We start from the raw sequence: 19,052 nt of genomic DNA on the forward strand, positions 1-19,052 counted from the left end.
TGTTTTGTCATCCCGGACAAACACAAACATCCATGTCGAACCCAGATCCCCTGGTCTCGTAGCGCGCTGCCCTGACCACTCTCCCACGGAGGCTGACTAGACCACAGCGGCTGTCTAACAAAAATGGCAGAGAAGCGAAGTAAAATATACCTAATCAAGTTACTTGGCGACTCGAACAACTTCAGCCAGTGTTTTACAGTACGTCCGAGATGCATTTAACGTCACTCCAATCTAAACCATCACCCCTTCATACTCTTCCCCTCAAACCTATAATCGTTCTGGATACCAGAATGGTTGTCCCTCCTGTACATAGTATTCCTTACTACCAACAAGATAACTAAAACTAACCTATAAACCAACTAAAAACTAACTCAAACTAATCTACACTACTAATAAGTATAACTAATAACAAATCATGCTAATGTACAGTAAATAAACAAACAATTGCAAAACTTGTTCCAGTCACCAAAACGAGCTTATACAATAAGCAGCATCACCACATCGTATCATTTCGAAGATGGGGATCAAGACCAGTCAGTCCAACAATAAATCAATGTGTGATATAACTTATTCATCATTCATCCTCAATGATGGGAGCACTCGACATTGACATGACAAGTCAAATGCTTGGCAGTGCGAAAGGCGCAACAAAAACAAAATACAGCTATATGTAGCTTAACAACTAGAAAAGACAATGGTAACTCATTCGGTTTTATGAACCTTCAAACGTGAATCATGCCTGGGTTAGGATAATTACCTGTCTATCTGAAGAATAAAGATAATTTCGAAGAATAAAAATAAACTAAGTCCTCTCTAGGCTTCGTTGCAGGTTGACCAGGACTCGCCTCACTTTCCCTCAACTCCTTTCTCTAAGCTCCTCTCTCCCCTCAATCCAAATCAAAAGTCAGTCCCTTCTCAGTCTGTCTCACCTCTATATCACCCAGGGCATGGAGACCTTCCTCCATGCCGAATCGTGATTATTACTACCTCTATTGCAAACATCTGACTCCATATACCTGATGGAACTTCCTATATCCTGAATACATCAGGAAGTTTGCATAACACAACACTGTGCATTATTGACATACCACAGAGGTTGAGACAACTGGAGTAAACAAGTGAATGCCCTGGTCAACATGACGCATCCAGAGAGAGTTTAAATAAAATATAATCTTATAGATTAATACGTTGCAAAGTTAAAATTATTAAATATAGCTATGTACAGAATCTCCATCTATTTTATTTTATTATTATATTTGTATTTTGTGTATGAAAATTGATTGATTGATTTAGTTTATTTTACTTCGCATTTTGTGCCTCTTGGGTAATTTGCGAAGATGGGGATGAGTGATGAAATGATGAAGTTGATGAATGGACATTCACAGACATCCAAGCCCGAGCGGGATTCGAAAATTGAAAATGAAGACGAAAGAAAGGAGAATTTAAAAGGAGGGAGAACCGATTAAATTCAGGAAACTGACGTACTGGTTTATTTGAACGTATCACGACACTAAGCGCATACCCTCGAATGTATGTGGGTCGAGGCGACCTTACTTCAGGGTTCTCCTTTTTATTACTAAAAAGCACGTCCGAGATCACAGATATTTTTAACTTTCATAACAAATATGAATCGTATTAATAATAATAATAAAAATACTCCACTCTTCTAAAAAAAAAAGTGCCAGAGATGTGTGGGAAATCAGCGTTCTGCAACATGTCTTCTCGAATTCAGCGTGACTTTGGGAAACTTAATTCGGGATTCATCCGAAAGAGTAAATAATGCGGTCCTTCACAAGAAACAGCGAAACGCCACTTCGATCTCGCCTCTCTCTTGTTCTAAGAAGGATACCAACAGAGCTTCAGATTTCTCGCTCACATATATCAGATTAAGGCATGGCAAAGTTCTCCACTGGAAAGCGGCCAGCGAGCCCTTCCAAGAACAGAACTGCAACACAGGAAATAAACCAGCGGAAGAGAGGGAGACGGAATTTATAGCTGGCTGAGCTTGAAACCGTTCCACTGACTGTATTGTAAATAGTCAAGAAACAATTCTTTAAAGATGGCGGCAGAGTTGTGAAAGTAGAATAAAGTTTTTGCTATGGAATGGAGAGAGAAAGAAATCGGCACAATTTCCACTTTTTCAATCTTATTTGGTACATTTGTGTCGGGCGTTAAAATGGTGGACGTTAACGTTCTCTATATACTTACAAGTATAGGAGTAAAGTGGCGAGGTCTATAGGGGACCCCCCCAAAATGTTTAGTCCTAACCTCCTGGGACGTGTGGAGGAAAGCAGAAAGTAACATTTGTGATTTCACAAACAGTAATTAAGCAACTAATCCTGGATGTTATTTTTATGAGATAGAAAACTTTTCAAGTCTGCCTCCCAAAGTTAAGCCTCAACATCGATTCAGCCCCCCTCAAATAAAAAAATTGGGTCTCAAGTAAAGCTATGCTTACAGATTGTAGTAGGAATCTCCTAATCAAGGAGTCCAAGGTTCGATCCACTGTAAGAGCAATTTTATTGGTTGGGATCTCACTACAAAACTGTACTTTGGGTCCGGATTAGCCAATATGTACATAAATAGGGCTTACTGTTTGTATACATATTAGTATTACAGTATACTTGGCAGACGGCATAGCTTCGTCATATGTGCGATATTTAGATATGTTCAAGCTGAAAATACGTCAAAGATCATTTACCTTGAACACACGTATTTTTTACATTATACATTTTTGATACTTGATCTTAAGAAACAATTTTCGATTTAATGAATCAACAAGCATTTAATTTCTCAGGTTTTGGAACATTTTACTTTAAAAAAATTATTTTGACCAACCAGCACTGACATACTGTAGAGCTAATACATAACGCACACAACTCATAATTTTATTTAAGGGGGTGTAGCTTTTCCTAAATGCCGGAGATGGGAAATTGAGAATATACGCGGGTACAGTTCGTGGAAATTCTCTGAAGGAACAGCTATCTTTTTCCACTCGTCAGACTGCTTGTTTATACCGGTCCTTACTCAATTTGTTTAAGTAGATAGTCGTAGTATGTAACCATTTTTATTGAATTCCGTATCCAAACTTTGACACGATTCCTGCGTCTCATTTCAAAAGTGTTCAAAAATCACTGTCAGAATTCAATAAATATTTGGGTAATGGTTCGGTTAATCATTGTGAAAATACGTAAACCTTAACACGCTAAATCTTACTAGAGATATAGTAATTATAATAATATAACTCATGTGTCACAAAGTGAAGCAATATTCTCAATGTACACAATATAGCAATTTATATCCTAATTTTTATGTTATATTTTAATTCTCTGTTCTGTGTCCTTCTCTTACTGTACCGATCTCCCATTCAATTTCTAACAATTTAATTGTAAACATGTTTTATCTCTCAATTATTTATAATTTTTGCCTTTACAGCTAATTTATTTTCAAATCATATTCTTACCAATGTCATTTTAACTGTCGATCAATTTTTAACCATTTAGTTTTCATATGTAAAGTTACTTATTTCTCAATTACTTATGTAATCGTTTACTTAATATACTGTATGTCTTAAACTTTCAATATTGTTTATATATTTCTTTCAATTTCTTTATCCATTTACTTTTCACTCTGTATTTATCTCTTGTTCAGTTTATTAACTGTTTTTCTAATGCGTTTCATCGCTTATTTAGATTCTGAGCAAAATGAATATTTGTCTGTTATTTTCCAATTTTTTCAACGTTTTTACGACCCAATCGGCTCTTTTCACCATGTACATTTCAGTGTACTTTGAGTGTTTATCCAAATGTTTTGTTTGTGTAGTTATGAATCTTGTTTGTTCAGGCCTGTTGGCCATTCGCATCTGGATAACTATGCCTTTACACCGAAATTTAACCGTACAGTTTATAGAAACGGGTCTTTTGAACAGTTCCTACGAACGAACGTGTCACAAAATAAAACCAATTCCCCATCTCATATGATCACCGTTTGCATGATTCCCTTTTCAATATCCGCAGTTTCATCGCTTCATAAATATTCTCTATCTCGTGATTGAGATGCATAAATTGTATGAACTGATATCCTGAACTAAGTCGTTGAAAGAAACACAAAAATAAACCGAACCATTTGCTGCAGGTTATTATGTGCCTTCTGTTGTTCCCTCTAGCACCCTTCAATCCCGATCTGTCACAATATTCGGTTCATGATTCATTTCTACAATGTGCCACATGCCGCAATCATTTTGAACAGCGGTCGATATTTGGCGCTGGAGCATCGTGACGAATTGACAGGGCGCCGAGGTCACATCTGCCCATTAACACTTATGGCTTTTTGCTCCGAACATTTTTCCAGCCAGATGATAGATGCCCAGGACGGTGAATGAATTTATGCATGCATATGGGTTGAAATAGCTCAAATTATTTTTTCCATCTACGAGGGAAGTCGAAAAAATGGGGAATTCTTTTCTCTGCGTGCAGTCATTTTCTCATAATTTGAGAATAAAAAAAAAGTATTACATCATTATAATTGCAGAATTCGTGTCAGTATAAATATCCTTTGTACGGAACATTAATGACAAAATGTTAAAACAAAAATTATTGCAAATCTAATAAGATTAAATATGATATACTCGTGTAATAGTAGTATGCAATTTTGTAGTGAGTATTTAAGTGCAAATATGAACAAAAATACATTTCTAAACATGTTACATATTTATGTTACTAATAACTGGAAGGGAAAGGAAAATATGGTATTTCCGTTGATGCTTTTAATAGTTTTCTTACGGCACTCTCCGATGGCGCAGTGGTATCGTCGTCCCCTTGTAATCAACGGGTCCAGGGTTCGATACCCGGTGGAGGCACATAGTGGTTCGGATCCCACTTCAAACTGTAGGTCCAGTTCCGATTTGCCTTACTGTGCATAAAGTGGACTAAAAGCACCAAATCAATCAATAGTTTTCATATGATATATAACACATTACAAAATTGTTTTCCATGCTCGAGTTTTACATTAACATACGAGGGACGATCAAAAGGATAGTACGACGGGGTTTATGGGATAAAGTTAAGAAAACTAAAATAGTTTTCCCAACTTCTTTAACTTTTAAATCAGCATACTGGATTCATGGATGGATCATACACATTGTGAATAATAGGCTACTCCCGGAAATTTGTCCACATAATGTACCTACACTATGTAGCCAAAAGTCACTGGACACCCAGTGCTGATCATTCCAAAGACATCAGTCAGGTAACTGTAAAGATGTCGGACCTACCTTCCCTATTATTACAGCATTTACTCTTCGGGGCAGGCTTTCCACTAAGTTCTGGTATATTGCTCCTGGATTTTTTTTTCATCCGTCCTGAAGCCTCTCGAATAGTTTATGAGTGGTTTTCTATCGAGTGTGTCTGGCACGCAACTGACGCTTCAGTTCATCCCAAGATGTTCTATGAGGTTCCAGTTGGGGCATTGAGCTGTCCAGCTAAGCACGTCCACCTGATTGTCCTCAACCACGATGCGATGGATCCTGCTTTATGGGCAGGAGCATTATCGTGCTGATAGAGAAAATGGCCCATTCCAAGCTGTTGCCACAGTGTGGGCAACATGGTATTGTCTAAAAATGTCCTCTAAAACACCATTGTTCATGTTACCATTGACCAAAACTAATGACCCGAGCCCTAACCAGAAAAAACAGCCCCAGACTATTCACTTGGGTGTTCCGTGACTTTTGACTATATAGTGTATTATTAAATTTTCTGGTAACAATGGAAACAAACTATTAAGAAATGCGAGAAAAAGTATTAAACTCTGTTAGATAAGCGAAACTGATATAATATTTTAATGTTTGTTTCCAAATATTTATTATGTTTATGTTTTTCTTATCTAATATCTACTTTATCGTTTCTTTGTAAATACCAGCATTTTCTCCACAACGCTATTATGTGATACATGTGGGCGAATCGCAATGATAATCTTTTTAGGTAATTGCTATGAAATGTTCTCTTGAAAGGGAATCAAGGACCAGAACATTAAGTCGTAATATTTCTCAATCAGCATGGCAGTACATTTATGTTGCTATTATAACATGACCTTGCGTCTTTGTTTGGAATCCGCGTGTGCACGTGTCACAACCGAGTGCTATCGACCACGTTCGATAGAAGTATGCAATGTGTTCATGGAAACCGCTTCGTTAAGTGGTAATGGTTCATTAATATAGAAGGCTACATCGTATCAGAATGTATGAGTACACATAAAATTTTTACCTCGGCTTCAGTGATATCTGAAACATCCAGTGCTGATTTATACATGAAACATCCGCTGTAGGTACTCAGGTTTTTTTAGCTGTGCATTTCTCTTTATAATTTCCAGATGAAAGAAGATAAGCATTTATGTTGTTCATGCACAAGTACTTGCTTATGTGAGTCTACTTTAACTGCTCAATCAATAAAATCCACTCTCAATGTAATAAAATATTACACAAGATATGGTTACGAATTTTATTTATTAACACGCTGACACATACCTACATATATATACGAGGGGTATTAAAAAAATAACGAGACTGGTGCTAATGGTGGTGCCCAACATGAATTTTGAAACAGGAACAGAAGTTTTTTTTGTCAGACTCAAGTCCACGGCCACAGAAAAAAACGAAATGATACAAGAGGCTTGTGGGGGACGATGCTTCATCCCGTGCATGGACCACAACGCCAATGTACTGCCTGGACAGGGCTAAGCATCAACACATCTGAGACCCTGCTGAGAGAGGGCCGACAAAAAAACCATGCAACACATTGCGGATGCTTTCCTGGAGTTCCATTTATGGCACTGTCAGAAACCTGTTGGGGTACAGGAAGCAGAAGAAAGTGCTCAGTGACCAATCTAAGCAACATGACCAATCAATCCTGAACAGGCTCTCTTTACGGGAAAAATAAATTTCTTGCGTCACCTGCGTTTCATCTTACGTAAGCACTGATAATACATATACTTAATATGTTTTTCTTTTTAAAATTGTGATGGCTGGAGACATACATGTTTCGTTTTTGACGGAAACATGTAATCAGAAAGAACATGCTCATTTTTTATGCTTCTCAAAGATACGTAGTACATTTCCTACCATGATTTGTTACAAAATGATGCGAAATCAACTACAAAATGCGCAATAAGCTACTGAACAGGTAAGTTAGAATTTACTCACCAACACACTGGCGTAGGCAGGGGGAAGGGTTGATAATACTATAGCTCCCTCCAAAAATTTGAGAAAATTAACATAACTAACTAACTAACTAACTCCCTAGCCTTCTTAAACCCGAAGGTTAATGGCTGCAGCAACACAGGCCTTCCATCTTTCCCTATCTTGAGCAAGTTCTATATACTCTTTTCCATCCCTACCAATTTCCCTTAGGTCCATCTCAACGTTGTCCCTCCATCTTCGTCTTGGCCTTCCTACAGGTCTCTTACCATCAGGTTTCCCAACAAGAAGCTTGTAAACTCCTCTTTCCTCTCCCATTCGTGCCACATGTCCTGCCCACCTAAGTCTTCTTGATTTAATTATTCTAATAATATCTGGACATGAATACAAATTATGTAGTTCTAAATTATGTAACCTTCTCCACTCACCTGTCTCCTCATCCCTTTTAGGTCCAAAGATTTTCCTAAGGATCTTATTTTCAAATACTCTCAATTTATGTTCCTCTTTCAATGTAAGGGACCAAGTTTCACACCCATATAATACTACAGACAAAATTACGGTTTTGTATATTTTAACTTTTAGTTTCTTAGATATTAAACGAGAAGACAAAAGTTTATGAAGAGAGAAGTAATATGCATTTCCTGAATTAAGCCTACTTTTTATTTCCTCTTTAATATAATTTTCATTTGTTAATATTACTCCTAAGTATTTGAATTTGGAAACTGGTTCAAACGAGTTGTTATCAATAATTAGATTTTGATTATTACCTAACACTTGGTTTCGGCCTGTAAGCATATATTTAGTTTTCTCTTTGTTAACTTCCAAACCTATCTCTGTAGCAGTTTTGAAAAATATTTTAGCATTATTCTTAATTGTATTCACATCATCCCCCAGTAAGTCTATATCATCTGCATATGCTAACAACTGAGTCACACCATTTAATTTTAGTCCTTCTTTAGTTTCTTTTACCTTCCTTACAGCATATTCTAAGGCAAAATTAAAGAGCAATGGAGATAATGCATCTCCTTGTTTTAACCCATCATGAATTGTAAATTTGTCAGACATATTAATACCCACACGAATTTTACTTTCTGTTTCACTGGTGCATATTTTTATCATACTAACAAGCTTCTTAGGTATTCCAAACTCTACTAATATATTATATAATTTATCTCTTTTGACCGAATCATATGCTTTTTTGAAATCAATGAATAGCTGATGGACATTTTTATTATATTCCCACTTTTTTTCAAGTGTCTGTCTGATGTGAAAAATTTGATCTGTAGTTGATCTGTTACATTTAAATCCACATTGATAATCACCTATAATTTCATTAGCATATGGGGTTAGTCTTGTTAAAAGAATGTTAGCTAATATTTTATATGTTGTTGAGAGTAGATAAATTCCACGGTAATTATTGCAGTTCATTTTATTTAGTTTTTAAATAAAAGCAGTGGAGAATTTGCGAAAAACAGTGTTAATGCAAACCCCCTTAAAATGACCTCCCCATTGCTATTTTTGAGAGTGGAAAGTTGTAAATATACGAAATGTCTTATTGTGTAAGCGCTCCCCTAGAAAGTAGCTATGTACTATCGGCCTTAAAAATTCTAGCTCCTCCCGAAAACAAATTCTGCGTACGCCGGTTTAACGATAACACTTTTCTGAAGTTTGAATTATCCTGTGAGTTACGCAAAATTGTCCAACATTGATTAAATCTGTTGTAAAAATTAATTGAAGAAGCAAAAGTGGATTTCTTTACACAGGAATAGACTTACTACTCTGTTAACTACATAAATATGCTACACGAAAGGAAATGTTTATGTAATAAATGTAGTTTTTAAATCAAATTTACGATTATATTAATCATTTTAACAACAAAATGACATTATACGAGGGTGAGTCAAATGAAAACCTTAAAAGTGATGTAAAAATATATGTATTCAGTGGAAGTGAAACAAATGGTTATTATTTTTCTACATAATCCCCTCCATGTTGAATGCAAGTTTTCCATCGTTTACAAAGTGCTTGTATGCCCCGGAAAAAATATTTCGGTTGGCTGCGTAACCACGTATGTTTCTTTGACCTCGTTATCAGAACGGAAAATTTCCTCTTAGGGCCTCTTTAAGTGATCCAAACAAGTGGTTATCACTTGGGGCCAAATCTGGGGAGTAAGGAGGATGGGGTAGGCACTGAAAATGCAATTGTAGCAACAGTCAATCGGGCAGTATGTGGCTAAGCATTGACATGTTGTAAAATGACACTTGACGGCAGCAGTCCGCGTCGCTTGGACCTTATTGCAGGTTTCAGATGGTTGTTCATGATATCACAATATGAAGCACTAGTTACTGTTATCCAGTAGAACGGCCTCAACAGCCGCTATCTTCTCCGACATCACAACTCGATGTGCTTGGCCTGGGCGAGGAGCATCTGCAACAGATGACACACCACTTCGAAATTTCCTACTCCACTCATATACCTGTTGCTGTGACACACAAGCTTCACCATACTGCGTCTTCATTCTACGATGTATATCCATAGGTTTAATACCCTCACTCGTCAAAAATCTGATCACAGAACGTTGTTCTTCCTTGGTGCATCTTGTTAGTGTGGCGGCAATCTTGAACCTGCTTCTGCAACTGGTCACCAACACTCTTCTACCACCTATTGGAGAGAAAGTGAAGTACGAGCAACAGCACCACCAAATCTTCTCACTATGGCATAAATATTAAACATTTTATAACACTTTTAAGGTCTTAATTTGACTCCTCCTCGTATATTGGTGGTGAAATGTGCCCAGAGTTTGTACTGAAATCTTCATCTTCTTTCACCATAAATATGTGGTCCTGGTGATGACTTTTTAATAGAATTATTTATGTAGAATTATGATACGATGCCTCTTTCTCTTTCCAGGCCTGCTTCCGCTGTCTCCATGCATTCCGTGGGCGATGACGGTTAGCGCTAGTGCGCCATGGAACATTTGGATTATGGGTAGCAGTGCGTGGTGTCGTAGTAGTGCGTGTGCGTGATTCTTGAAGTGAAAGAGACCTTGACCTGCCCTTATCATGCCGGGCGGACGCAGGGGACTTGTGGCGCCGCAGAATACGTTCCTTGAAAACATCATTCGCCGATCCAGCTCGCAGCGTAAGTATTTGGCCTTCTCGTTCTTCTTTCAAAGCAGAATCATAGTAAGAGGTACAGAGAAATCTTATGTTGTATTTTCTTTTCTAAAGTTTGCATGCTGAACTGGATGTTGTACGTCGTGGACCTTCTTCGGTTGTGTAAAGATCACTTTGAACATCAATGGGGCCATTTCATCTCGGTAGTAGCCGAAACTTTACTTACAGAAAGGTACCATGTACAAATGCCATATATAATTAAATACGTCATAGACCATTAGCGTGCGTATGAATGCTTCTATACCATAAAGTAACTCAAATTCACGAGCAGATCCGTCGTTAGGTTGTACACAGGAAATACAAGGATGTGTAAATCAAGGCAGAGTCGATTGGATTGGATTGATTTGGTGTTTTAAGTCCACTTTATGCACAGTAAGGCTAATCGGGACTGGACCTACAGTTTAAAGTGGGATCCGAACCACTTGTGCCTCCACCGGGTATCGAACCCGGGACCCCTTGATTACACAAGGCAGAGTCGAGTCACCGGATTATGAGAGGAGAATGACTGAGGGGAGGTAACAGGGTTGAATGGCTGGAGGTAACGGAGTGGTCGGTTGTCAGGGAGATGAAGAGAGTCCAGTCCTGGGGGTAGTAAGTCGAGAGTCATATCTGGGAGTAACAATTAGGAGAGAAGGTAGTCCGGAGTGATAGAAGGAATATACAGTAGCGGAGCTTTCCTCTACTCATCTGCAACGATAGGTAATCATTCACCTGCCGATTCTGTCTTGACAAGTCTAAAACCCAAGTGTAGTGTTGCCATTCTAGTTACTTATGTAACAAAAAACTCAATACGCTGACCAAGGCAGTAATTTATTTTATTATAAAACATGAACTAAACGTAACGTTTCAACCTTCTAGCAAGGTCTTCTTCAGACTCTGCACCAAGTACAAATATAACAAGATACAAAAACAGGACGATATATATACACAAACATTACTCCCTCCAGATTATTAGGACGTTATTCTGGAACATTCTAGCAGGTGGTTTTCCCTTGTCAACTGTACTTTTACCTAAAAGGCTAAAAATATTTACTTCCATATAGAATGTGGTTGGACTCTTTATCTCACGATCTTTTTCCTTGCTAGAAGGTTGAAACGTTACGTTTAGTTTATGTTTTATAATAAAATAAATTACTGCCTTGGTCAGCATATTTAGTTTTTTATATCATGGAAACAAGGCTTAATGGTGTTATAATTTACTTATGTACCTCTCCTACTGGGCCAGTTGAGCCCTCAACAGATAAGCGAGTTAGTTTGAGCTACGCCTACCAGGATTGGATCACCATACCGTAAGGTATGACACGATACATATAAGCAATGCATACACACGTGGTGCAATTGTTACACACTCCAGTGACACATTTACGTGCATTAACTGATAATGATCCACGTTTGGTGGTATCACGATTACCCCTTGTCTCTATGACACACAAAAAAACACTACATGTGCTAACCAAGGCAGTCTGTATTTCAGTAAGAAACACTTAAGGAAGTGACGTTACAACCCTCTATCAGGCTCTTCCTCAGACTTGAAACAACTAAAATCTAAAATGCACTAAAATGCACTTTTGGTGCATCAAAATACACACAGAAATGCATAAAAGAGAACTTTGATCAGATGATGTACCGTGTGATGCACTCAAACTACATCATCTGATAAGATCAGACACAATCAAAAATAAATCACATTTTATTTTATGCATTTCGAGATCTGTGTGAACATCTGGCAAGTAAACAGACAATATTTTTCAAATAATCTCAAAGATTGTATAATTTCACAAAATTGTTTACATGCCACATTTTTGGTCCAAACGCTACATGATAGATTTAAGGGATTAATTGACAAAAATGGACAGAGTGTGTTCATAACCGTATGCATAACCGATCCATTGTCGATTGTAAAACATATGTGCCTTAAAATATTAATTTGTGGCACAATAGAACCTGATTGATAATTACATCTCGTATAAACATGTTTGTGTACAACAACCCAAGTATGGGAAGTTTTCTATATAGCAAAAATAATAAAATATTATTGAAATAATTATTACATACTTCTAGATTTTAGTTTACCTATATCTACTGGAAGAGTACAATTTATAAAGTTTAAACATGCATTACACATACGTAATAGTTTATTTCTAGACGAAAATTCTGATAATAATACATGATTACGGTAATGAGAATGTTATTGAAGGGGTTATATCTAGGGAGATTTGTTGAGTTGATGGATGCCTTGCCGTGATTTCTTATATGAATGCTTAGGAGATTTCTTGGCAGAATAAATTGTCTTTCTTTTCAAAGCTTGCTTGTAAGAAAAGATGCCTAAAGACACAGGAAGCAGTGTATATGTATCAAACTTGGGATCAAATATTTCGGGCGTGGGGTTTTTCTCGAATTTTGTTACGATAAACTACGCCAAAGTCTCTGCACAATCTTTCCTTCCTCGCTTTTTACGACTTATTTACGATCACTTCTCTCGCGCTGATTGCCTATGCACACAGGAGACAAAGTTCTTGCTTGCAAAGGAAAAAAGAGAACAGCTGTATTGGCGCCGCTGGATGGATATAATAGTCGCACGACACGCAACACTTTTTTTCCGGGAGTAAAAGCTATTGCAGGGTGGGACGTGTTTCCCCCATTACACTGCCACCATAAACCAGTTAGGACACACATGAAAGACTTGAGTTACGACCTCACCTACAACGAGACAAATTACGTGAGAAATGCTAACAACCCAAGAATAATTGTTGAGACAACCCATTAAAGTGCGTGCTCCTATAGTTATTATATCCTTCAAGCACCGACGTGTGCCCTGATATGATTTTCAAGGTTGGCCTGCCTGATGAAATTGATACGAGCCCTCATTTGCATAGATAGAGGCTGATTTCTTGATGCGGCATCTGAGCTAGGAACAGTTTGACGTCATTCCAGAGCGATATAATCGACAGGTTTACAGTTTTGAACTCTTGGTCGTAAAAAAATGACTCTTCCAGACTGGCTCTGTTATTATGTAGGTCAAGGTTATGCCCTAGTAGCGTACTAATTGGCTTTCACATATTCAGTCTTGGGTACAGCCCAAAACAAAGTGTTTGCCCATTTTTCCAAAATACTGCATTCTTTAAAATTTCCAACCGAAACAAGGTTGGACCCAACCCAAGATATCATCACCGAGTTTTCTGTATCCGTATCATGACTACATTAGGGAATTTAACAGAAAATAGTCCTCCTCCATGTAAATAACAAAATTAATCAATCTATAAATTGTTATTATTTTTAATTTCATTAAGGTTTAAATGTTTGTGAATACAGGTAACTTGAATATTTCACCAACAAAAATTTATTGGCATCTGTAGCCAATATGCTTCACAGACAAATGAAGTCAAATTTGCTACATTTTTAAAGCATCACACAAGTAACATTATTTTGGTTCATGCTTTTTCATGTATCTAGCCTGTCACCGTATTCACGTTTTCTTAATTTGTTATCAGACACCAAAGTACTTTATAATTCTATGAAATCAGTCCATTATGAATATTTTAGTTCAATTGCATGAATATAACCTTACATTGTACATGTGAATGTCATACATGCAACGCTGGGATATCCCTAATGCGTCATTTGATATTTTCTGCGTTTCGAGTTTGAATAGCAGCTTGGGCATGTGTGTTCCTTCAACAATTTTATCATATCATCACTCACTATCATCTTCGCGATTAGCCAAAGTGTCAGAAAAGCGAAATAGAATAAACTAAATCAATCAAAAAATTGAAATTTTCTCCGTAAACGTACGATATATTTGGAGTAGTCGGCCTAGAATCACGAAACAGATTATTCCAGGTACAAGTCCTGACCTGGTAATGGAATATACGTCCCCATCAATACATCTACAAGGGGTCCCGATTTCGATACCCGGTGGAGGCACGTACTGGTTCAGATCCCACTTTAAACTGTAGGTCCAGTAACGATTAGCCTTATTATGTATAACGTAGACTTGAAACAAAAACAAAAAACTCAATTACATACACGTATATTTATTCTCATCTTTACAATTAGACATGACAAAAACCAACGTAAACAAAATGTAATCTGGTTCTGTGCTGAGCTCCAGTTTCCAAAAGGAACAATAGGGCAGAATATTTATCAAAATGTGCAGTTAAAAAATTTCTGATCCAAGTAAAAAAACAAAACAGGTTAGACACTATAAATTTATAATGCAATTAAAATTTCCTCAATTTTGCGCAATGCATTCATACAATGTTCGACGAGGGAGACGGGGTGTTCTTTGCAAGAGATTTGGTCGTCCCGGCTAGCTCTCTGGCTGTTTATCGTGAAATCTTCCCCCGGATGATGGATGGCTGTGCCTCACACAGTTTGCATGTTCGCAAGTGGAGTTGTCCCGTGTGGATTGTAACCTTCACAATGCCTCCCCTTCCTCCCCTTCTCCTGCCCCTCCCCGCTCTATGCTGCTGGGCAGGACTCTGCAGCTGCGAGTACGCTGTAGTGCGGATTATCTCGGAGCCCAGGAAAAAGTTACCACCAGTTGAAATTGCATCTATTCTCAGCGCAGATGGAGTCTACACCTCTCATCTCTTTCTTCTCTTTGCTATCTTTCTTTATTATTTTAGTATTGCTGCAGTGCTGGGAGAATTTCTCTCACATTGTTATTATTTGTTTCTTTGGGTTTTTGTTTTAAGTACACATTATGCACAGAAAGGCTATTCGGGACTGGAACTATAATTTAAAGTGGGATCCGAACTACTATGTGCCTCTACTGAGTGTCGTATCCGGGACCTCATGATTACAAGCCGACGACGTTACGGGTACACCATTTGGAGGCATATTATTATTATTGATGATCAATTATTGTTGTTAATTGGAATATTATGTTGATTGAGTTGGTATTTTCTTACTTCGCTTGACTTCCACTTTTGGCTAATCGCGAAGATGAGGATGTGTGATGATATGATGAAATTGATGAAGGGACACCCACATGCCCCGGCCGGGGTGCGAACCCGGGACCTCTGGCTTCACTGCGCGCTGTACTTACCCCTCCGCCACGGAGGACGGCCTGTTTATGATGTGCTGATACTTGAATAAAATTATCTCTTCCGTCGAAAAACCATAGCGATATTCGAAAATTCGAGACCAAGTTCTGTTTTTTGAAAGTTAAGCTTCTCTTTTGTGAAACGTTTGGTTAATCACAACGATGAGGATGAATGATGATATCATGAAATTGATGAAGACACACTCACAGACAACACCCATGCACAGGCCGGGTTCGAACCCGGGACACCTGCCGTCGTAGCACACTGTGCTAACAACTCCTTCGCCAATTTGGTATAACCTGCGTGAAGCAAAGATCATGAGGAAACTAACCCCAGGTCTTAGCATCTAATAATGTTACCATCAAATACCCTTCGCAGCCATGGCCCAGTCGGAAGGACATCACAAAATTATTCAGGAAACACGGGTTCGATCCGGGGTTGGGTGGCCAAAGGTGAAAAAGTTTCCTAAATGCACAACTAGTGAAAATCTTGATGGTAAGGTAAAAAGCAGGTGAAGTATAGTGCTGGTCACATCACCTCCAGTATGGTCAAGATCGAAAATGTCTTGAGTTCTACTTCCACATTTCCTAAATACTTCAGTGCTCGGTGTAATTGGCAGGGATAGTTTTGCCAAAACAGTGTAGGTAATATAACACAAAAACGCATATTTACGACGAAAGAGTATATAATATGACACACTATATCTCTAAGACTTGTGAAATACCTTGCATTATTAATAATTTATGACATCAGAGTGTTCATGTTTTGCTTAGTGTTACCGATAAAGCTGCAGTTTCCAAGTCAAAATGGAAATCTTAAATTATTTATAAACTTCATTGCGAGGCGTATCAAAACGTTTTGTACGTTGCTTTTCTTTGCAACTTGCCTTTGATTCTCGTACATTCTTAAGTGACCAGTAATATACTACTGTCAAATGTTTAATTGGTGATATCTTATAAATGAAGATAAATATAACACGATATACCTGACGCGATATCAATAAAGCGGATGACGTATGTTATTTCACAGTGTGTTTCGTGTGCCACATATTGCAGAAATAATTTGGGAAATGTTGAATTTATGTCTCAGGATCAGCTAATGCACGTTAAAGAATTTATTACCTTCACATATACGCATTAAATTTATTTTAAAACTATTTTGTTGCCATTTTCTATCCTTTCAAAATATTTATTTCATGTATTTAACGTTCCTTAAAAGTTCTTTGTCAGCCGTGATTATTTCAAATATATAATAATTCGAAAAGAAGTATTGATTCGTTTTGCATTGCTGGAAATTAACTATTAAAATTTTATGTATAAAATGTATTTAATTTATTCGTTAAAGAATATTTTTATGAATATTGTACAGTATTTTAGTTTCCCATATTTTACATATCTTAAAATGAAATAAAATAAATTCAATTATATTAAATCGTCGTCGCCTTGCATTCAAGCGATCCCGGGTTCGATACCCAGTGGAGGTACATAGTGTTTCGGATCCCACTTTAATGATTAAGTCAAGTCCCGATTAGCAAAAGCTCAACTCAAATTATAGGTTATATATGTTTAGATACATCACGCATGCTTTGTTAGAACTCAATGCTGAAATTTTAAAAAGTAATAATTTAACAACATTTAATATAATATAATGTATTTTCTGGTGTACTAATTCTAAAATAACATTAATAACTTACAGTATTCAATGTAAATATTACTTTAATGACCAGTAGCTGTCTTATCGTAAACGTTGAAAAGTAAATGTGTGGTTACCAATGAGCAATGACGCCAAAATTACATTGTAACTTCAACATGATTCGCATCAGAGGGTGAGTCAAGACATAAATTTAATTTGTTGGTCTTTCCTTATAATACTTTGTACCACATCGCGTTACGACGCTAGGAGTCCCGGGTTCGAATCCTGGCCTGGGCATGGATGTTTGTGAGTGTCCATTTATTACTTTCATCATATCATCACTCATCCTTACCTTCGCAAATTAGCCAAAAGTGGCACAAGAAGCGAAGTAAAATAAAGCAATTCAATCAATCAATAATACTTTGTATTACAGCCTCAATCTATTGGAAAATGTAAACTTAATTGTTAAACCTACAACTAATAGTCTTAGAAAATTTAATCACGCCATTTTTGAAATCATAACTGAAAGTGAGCAGGAGAAAGGTGAAATTTTTATGACCATTTTTTTGTAACAACATTTCAAACTCAAGGGGAACGTGTGCACTAAGTTGTTTCCTAGTTGGCTTAAATTTTCATCAGTTTACGAAATCGAAAAGGCAGTCTCCGTGGAGGAATAGTTAGTTAGCACAGTGCTCTACGAAGCCAAGGGTCGCGGTTCGAATTCCGACCTAGGAGTGAGTGTTCTTTCATCAGTTTCATAACATCATCACTCATTCTGATCCTTGTAATCCAAAAGTGGCGGAAAAGCGAAGTAAAATAAAGAAAATCTATTAACGAAGTGGAAAACGTCCTGACTTGTTGGCAACCAACATTACGTAACTGCTCAACGGGTTGCAGATACGTCAGGATGTAAAAGAAATGACCGATCGAAAATTTCATGCAAACTGAATACAATTAAAGAATGGGATCTTGCACTTCATTAATACCACCTTCATGGCAATTACTTTAAATTCAATGTACAACTGGTACAATATAGTAACAGATGCGTCGGAGGAAAATATTAAAATAGTATTCCACTTTTTTTAATTCAATTTCCCATGTTCCTCATAATTACATTGAAAATATTCATTGTTTTTATCAGACAAACATTAAAAATTATGTGCGATAATATTATAAAATTTATGGATTCATACTTTATGTTCTTTCAAACGTTTCCGATACCTTATTTATCTCAACTTGTAGCTGCAAAGCTTTCGTGACTTATGGCTCCAAACGGCCATTTATGGGAGAAGAGGAAAGAAAATAAGAGGGGGATATTCTGTGGCATGAGTCATAAAAAATGAGAGGAAAAACCTTTTACGGATTTGCTCGCTTTCATGGTCTTCCAAACGAAATCGATGGTTTTCTAAGAAAAACGAAAGCGAAATTTTACTCTGATAAACTCCTGAAGATGTGTGTAAATTTCTTCATCACTATTAATTCTGAGCAACCAAAGAACGAAATTCTGATTTTTGATACTTATCTTAAAAATTCTCACAATTTTCACCAAAGTATTGTAATAGTATCTACATTCTAATAGTCTTAAATAGCATTACTGTTAATGGTACAGGCTCGTAATTAAATATTCCGTTTTCAATTTGTGGTACAAATATATTTATGCCAAAAAATGCTTTTCATAACTGGGAACTAAATACCTATTGTTTATTTATTAACTATCGCATGGTGGATTCATAGCTTTAGAAAGGCATTTCTAAAATTGTTCCCGACTGTGCTATAAATTGATAATTACGAAATCTAGAAATTCAGAAAATGTCGTTATCTTTCTGAATTTGTGTAGGAAAACTAAGCAGGTTTACAAATGGTAGGTAATTTACCAACATCACAAATAACTGTAAACAAACTATACTATTGTTTTACTTTATTCTTGTTCCTAGACGAAGCATTAGATTTCAAATTTGGAAATAGAACATACTAACTAACTTTCAATTTTACCATTTCCGATTATGA

General features: G+C 37.0%; 1 protein-coding gene across 4 annotated transcripts in view; it reads left to right on the forward strand.

The window, feature by feature from the left end:
• The window catches only part of LOC145978911 (potassium voltage-gated channel protein eag-like), a 420,913-nt gene that overhangs the window by 38,500 nt on the left and 363,361 nt on the right, over positions 1 to 19,052 (forward strand). For all 4 annotated transcript variants that reach the window (XM_083111868.1, XM_083111870.1, XM_083111869.1 and 1 more), the window contains exon 2: positions 10,100 to 10,330. In XM_083111868.1, coding sequence (XP_082967994.1) covers positions 10,252 to 10,330 — 79 coding nt within the window. In that variant the 5' untranslated portion in view covers positions 10,100 to 10,251. The remainder of the gene's footprint in view (positions 1 to 10,099; positions 10,331 to 19,052) is intronic.

This window comes from Lepisma saccharinum, chromosome 25 (genome assembly GCF_977018435.1).
Source record: "Lepisma saccharinum chromosome 25, izLepSacc3.1, whole genome shotgun sequence".
Lineage (NCBI taxonomy): Eukaryota > Metazoa > Arthropoda > Insecta > Zygentoma > Lepismatidae > Lepisma > Lepisma saccharinum.